Genomic DNA, 4,064 nt, shown 5'->3' on the forward strand with positions numbered 1-4,064 from the left:
GATCATTAGGATCGAGTCAGTTAGAAATACCAAGGGTTCACACAAAACAAGGGGAGTCCGCTTTTAGTTATTATGCTGCCCGCAGTTGGGATCAGCTTCCAGAAGAGATCAGATGTGCTAAAACATTAGTCACATTTAAATCTAGACTCAAAACTCATCTGTTTAGCTGTGCATTTATTGAATGAACACTGTGCTACGTCCCAACTGATTGCACTGTATTTTATGTATTGCACTGTATTTTATGCAATCCGAACTGATTGCATTGTATTTTATGTATAATCATTTTCTATTTTTAACTGTCTTAAATTCATTTGAAATCAATTTCTAAATCATTTTCAAAGTTTTTAAATTCCTTGTTTCATTTTTGTGATTATTGTTTATGATTATTTTACTTTCTTTTATGTAAAACACTTTGAATTACCATTGTGTACGAAATGTGCTATAGAAATAAACTCGCCTTGCCTTGCCTAGGGGTCAGTTTCTCTCTCTGTGCTTTTGATCCAATAATCAAAACTTCAGCTTTATCTTGGTTGAGTTGTAAGAAGTTTTGTGACATCCAGACATTTATGTCTTGGATGCAATTTGCGAGTGTATGAATTTGCACAGGGTCATCAGGAGACACGGCTGCATACAACTGTGTGTCATCAGCATAGCTATGAAAAGAGATACCATGCCTCCTGATAATGTGACCGACAGGTAACATGTATAGATTAAAAAAGCAGTGGTCCTAAAACTGATCCCTGAGGAACCCCACATGGTACCTTATAATATTCAAACAAGGTATTATTAATACATACTACAAATGTTCTTTCACTAAGATATGATAAAAACCAATTTAAAACTGTTCCAGATAGACCAACATAGTCACTTAATCTATTTAAAAGAATCTGGTGATCTATTGTATCAAACGCAGCACTCAAATCAAGAAGCACCAGAACTGAAGGCCAATTTCTGTCAAGGTTTATGTCATTTACAACTTTAATAAGAGCGGTCTCTGTACTATGGTATTTTCTAAAACCAGACTGCATTTAAGAATGTACTCAACTGATTAAAAACTATTTTTTCTTTTTTTTTGAGATGGGTCTATAATTACTAGGAGTTTAAATATCCGAGCTCCCTTTTTTATACACAGGCTTTACTAGGGCAGATTTAAGATCAGAAGGGAAAATGCCAAGCTGCAGGGAGTGATTTACTATCTCAAGGATATCAATAGATATGGAGTCAAAAATACTTTTAAAAAGAGAGGTAGGAATTGGATCAAAGGAACAAGTAGATGGTCTCAGTTCTGTTACAACCTTTCTTAGTGTCTCAACATCAACCACAGTAAAACTTTCCATTTTAATAGTGTTCTCTACACCTAATAATGGAGGGAGCATAATTGACCGATTATCATTTATTAAACAGATTCCTGATCTAATGTTTATAACTTTATCTCTGAAGTAGCAAGCAAACTCTTCACATTTCGAACTTGGTAACTCAGAACTATAATCAATTTTATGATTTATTAGTGAATCTATTGTATTAAATAATAATCGGGGGTTATTAATATTTGCATTTAAAGGTAATAGCGACTTTTTATTTCACAATTTGGATTTTTTTTATATATAACTAAAATTAATATTATATTAAATAAAGATATAAATTCACAGTTCTGAGAAAAGTCAGAATTGTGAGAAATAAAGTAGAATTCCGACTTTTTTCTCAGAATCCTGAGTTTACATCTTGCAATTCTGTTTTTTTTTTTTTATTTCCGCCACAGAATTAAACAAAATTAAAAAGGTAATTGCAACTTTTGTCTCACAATTCAGATTTTTTTCCTTGAAATTCTGAGAAAAAAGTCAGAAACGTGAGATATAAACTCACAATTCTGACAATTTTTTCACAATTCTGAGTTTTTTTTTTTTTCATTTCCACTATGGAATAAAAAAGATAATTACTATTTACAACTATTTACTACACAATTCTGACTTTCCTTTTCAGAATTGTGAAAAAAAGTCCAAATTGTGAGATGTAAACATAAAAAATAAAAAGCCACAATTACCTTTCTTATTATTTTATTACCTGATAGAAACAAGCTTCCATCATTTTTGCTTATAGATATTTTTGCCAAAACATTTAATACATGAAGCATACTGTACCGCACAGAGACTTACTAAATGAATCCTTGTAACTTGCTGAATCGATTTGCTGAAATGAATCAAACTTACCAACTCTAACTCTGTTCGTTTAAACAAGAGACTCTATTGAATCGTCAGTCTGAGCTCTCATGCTCACGAGACACGAGACGAATCATGAATCTCGTCTAATGCTTTCATTTCTCTCAGCAGTAATGAATCCTGTCGTAGTGTTTGTGTCTTTGACCTGCTGCTCTGTGAAGGGTTTTCCTCTCTGCATCCTGATTCTCTTCATCAGATCGCCGGCGTCACAGTACTCCATCAGGATGTAGAAGTTATTCCTGTCTGGATGTCACAAACAAACACAACATATAATTTACACGGATCTGTATCAGACACAATATAAAGACAGAGTGAACGCACGCACACTGCAATACTGCTGAAATCAGGACAAACGCAGCAACTGACCGTAAAATGATTTATAAAACGCCACAATGTTTGGATGTTTCATTTTGGACAGCAGAGTCACTTCCTTTCTGGAGGCGTCCTTATCCCGAGAGGACAACTGTTGGACATGTGACGCAGACAGAGAGAGAGAGACAGAGAGAGAGAGACACACACACACACACACACACACACACACACACACACACACAATCATGTTCTGAACATGTTTCTAGCCCTTTTAAATGCAGAAAACCCTTCTCTCGTGCATAAGGTCCTCTGTATGATGCAGGTAATATTTTTGGGAGATTGTAAACCAGAGTGTTTTAATGGGCTAATGAAATAATGTCATGGTCTTTAACTGTCTTTAGTATATTTTATTGCTTCCGATGTATCTGTGCAAATCCAGAATTACAATGTCTCTCTGGATCATTTAATCTAATGGTTTAAATGAGATTAAACAGTACACAGCATCATTCATTGAGGCTATTCAGCACACACACACACACACACACACAGAGACAGAGAGACATAAGTGTATGAAAAGATACATTATAACAGCTTTAAATGTTCTGCTTGTCATTGCCAAATTGGTGCGTAACAAATGTTCAACAAAAAAATTAACAAAATTAAAATTAAAAACATAAAAATTAAATTAACAAAATAAAAAAACAATAATAGTTTGTATCAATAAAAAAATTAAAATGACATTTGCAGTCTTTTTGAGTTATGACAACTTCTATTGAAATGATCAATAGAATCACCAAACTACACATAGTACGCTTAGAGGAACTTAATCATCTGAAGCATAAACGAATTAAGTTGATTATTAAAAAAATATATATATCTATTTAATCTTTTAAATGTCAAATATAACAGCTTTAAACACAGGTTTTTCTCTTTACTAAAAACACATAAAATAACAATCTCCTGATCTACAACACAAAGAACAAGATCAAACATTATTATTATTATGATGTTAAATCAGTTAACGCAGAAAATTGGCGGAGAACCAGGTTTTTATTTCGTGAAGACAGTTAATAAGGCAGATAGGTGGAAGAATGGAATCAGGCTTAGTAGATACATAAAGTTGTGTATCATCAGCGTAACAGTGAAATTTAGAAATTTCTAATTCAGATGGCAGGGTAAAAGAAGAGAAAATAATAAGGGGGAAATCGGTTGAAACACTGTATAATGAATTAGCGTATGGGTTAGCCGGAGAGGCCAACTGTTGGTGGATAGCAGTTATTTTGTTACTGAAAAAAGACATAAATTCATCACATTGAGCAGAGCAGTACAGGTGTGCAAGACGGCTGTCAGGAGGTTTCAGTATATGATTTACAGTGGAGAACAAAGCTTTAGTATTACAATCACCAGACTCAATTAAATGTGAATACATCTCATGTTTGGCAGCAGAAAGAACATCTTTATAAAGATGAATATGTTCGTTATACATCTCTCTATGTACCATAAGTCCAGTTCGTTTATAAAGGCGTTCCAAACGCC

The 4,064-nt window shown here is 33.6% G+C and overlaps 1 protein-coding gene across 1 annotated transcript in view; it reads right to left on the bottom strand.

Moving 5' to 3' along the window:
- LOC107660284 (serine/threonine-protein kinase Nek5-like) overlaps nt 1-4,064 on the bottom strand; it is a 16,335-nt gene that overhangs the window by 10,801 nt on the left and 1,470 nt on the right. Inside the window, exons 2-3 of the mRNA XM_016449569.1 lie at nt 2,583-2,679; nt 2,362-2,459 (exon numbers count right to left, since the gene is read on the bottom strand). Coding sequence (XP_016305055.1) covers nt 2,362-2,459; nt 2,583-2,679 — 195 coding nt within the window. The remainder of the gene's footprint in view (nt 1-2,361; nt 2,460-2,582; nt 2,680-4,064) is intronic.

This window comes from Sinocyclocheilus anshuiensis, unplaced genomic scaffold (genome assembly GCF_001515605.1).
Source record: "Sinocyclocheilus anshuiensis isolate Anshui unplaced genomic scaffold, SAMN03320099.WGS_v1.1 scaffold1269, whole genome shotgun sequence".
Taxonomy (NCBI): Eukaryota; Metazoa; Chordata; class Actinopteri; order Cypriniformes; family Cyprinidae; genus Sinocyclocheilus; species Sinocyclocheilus anshuiensis.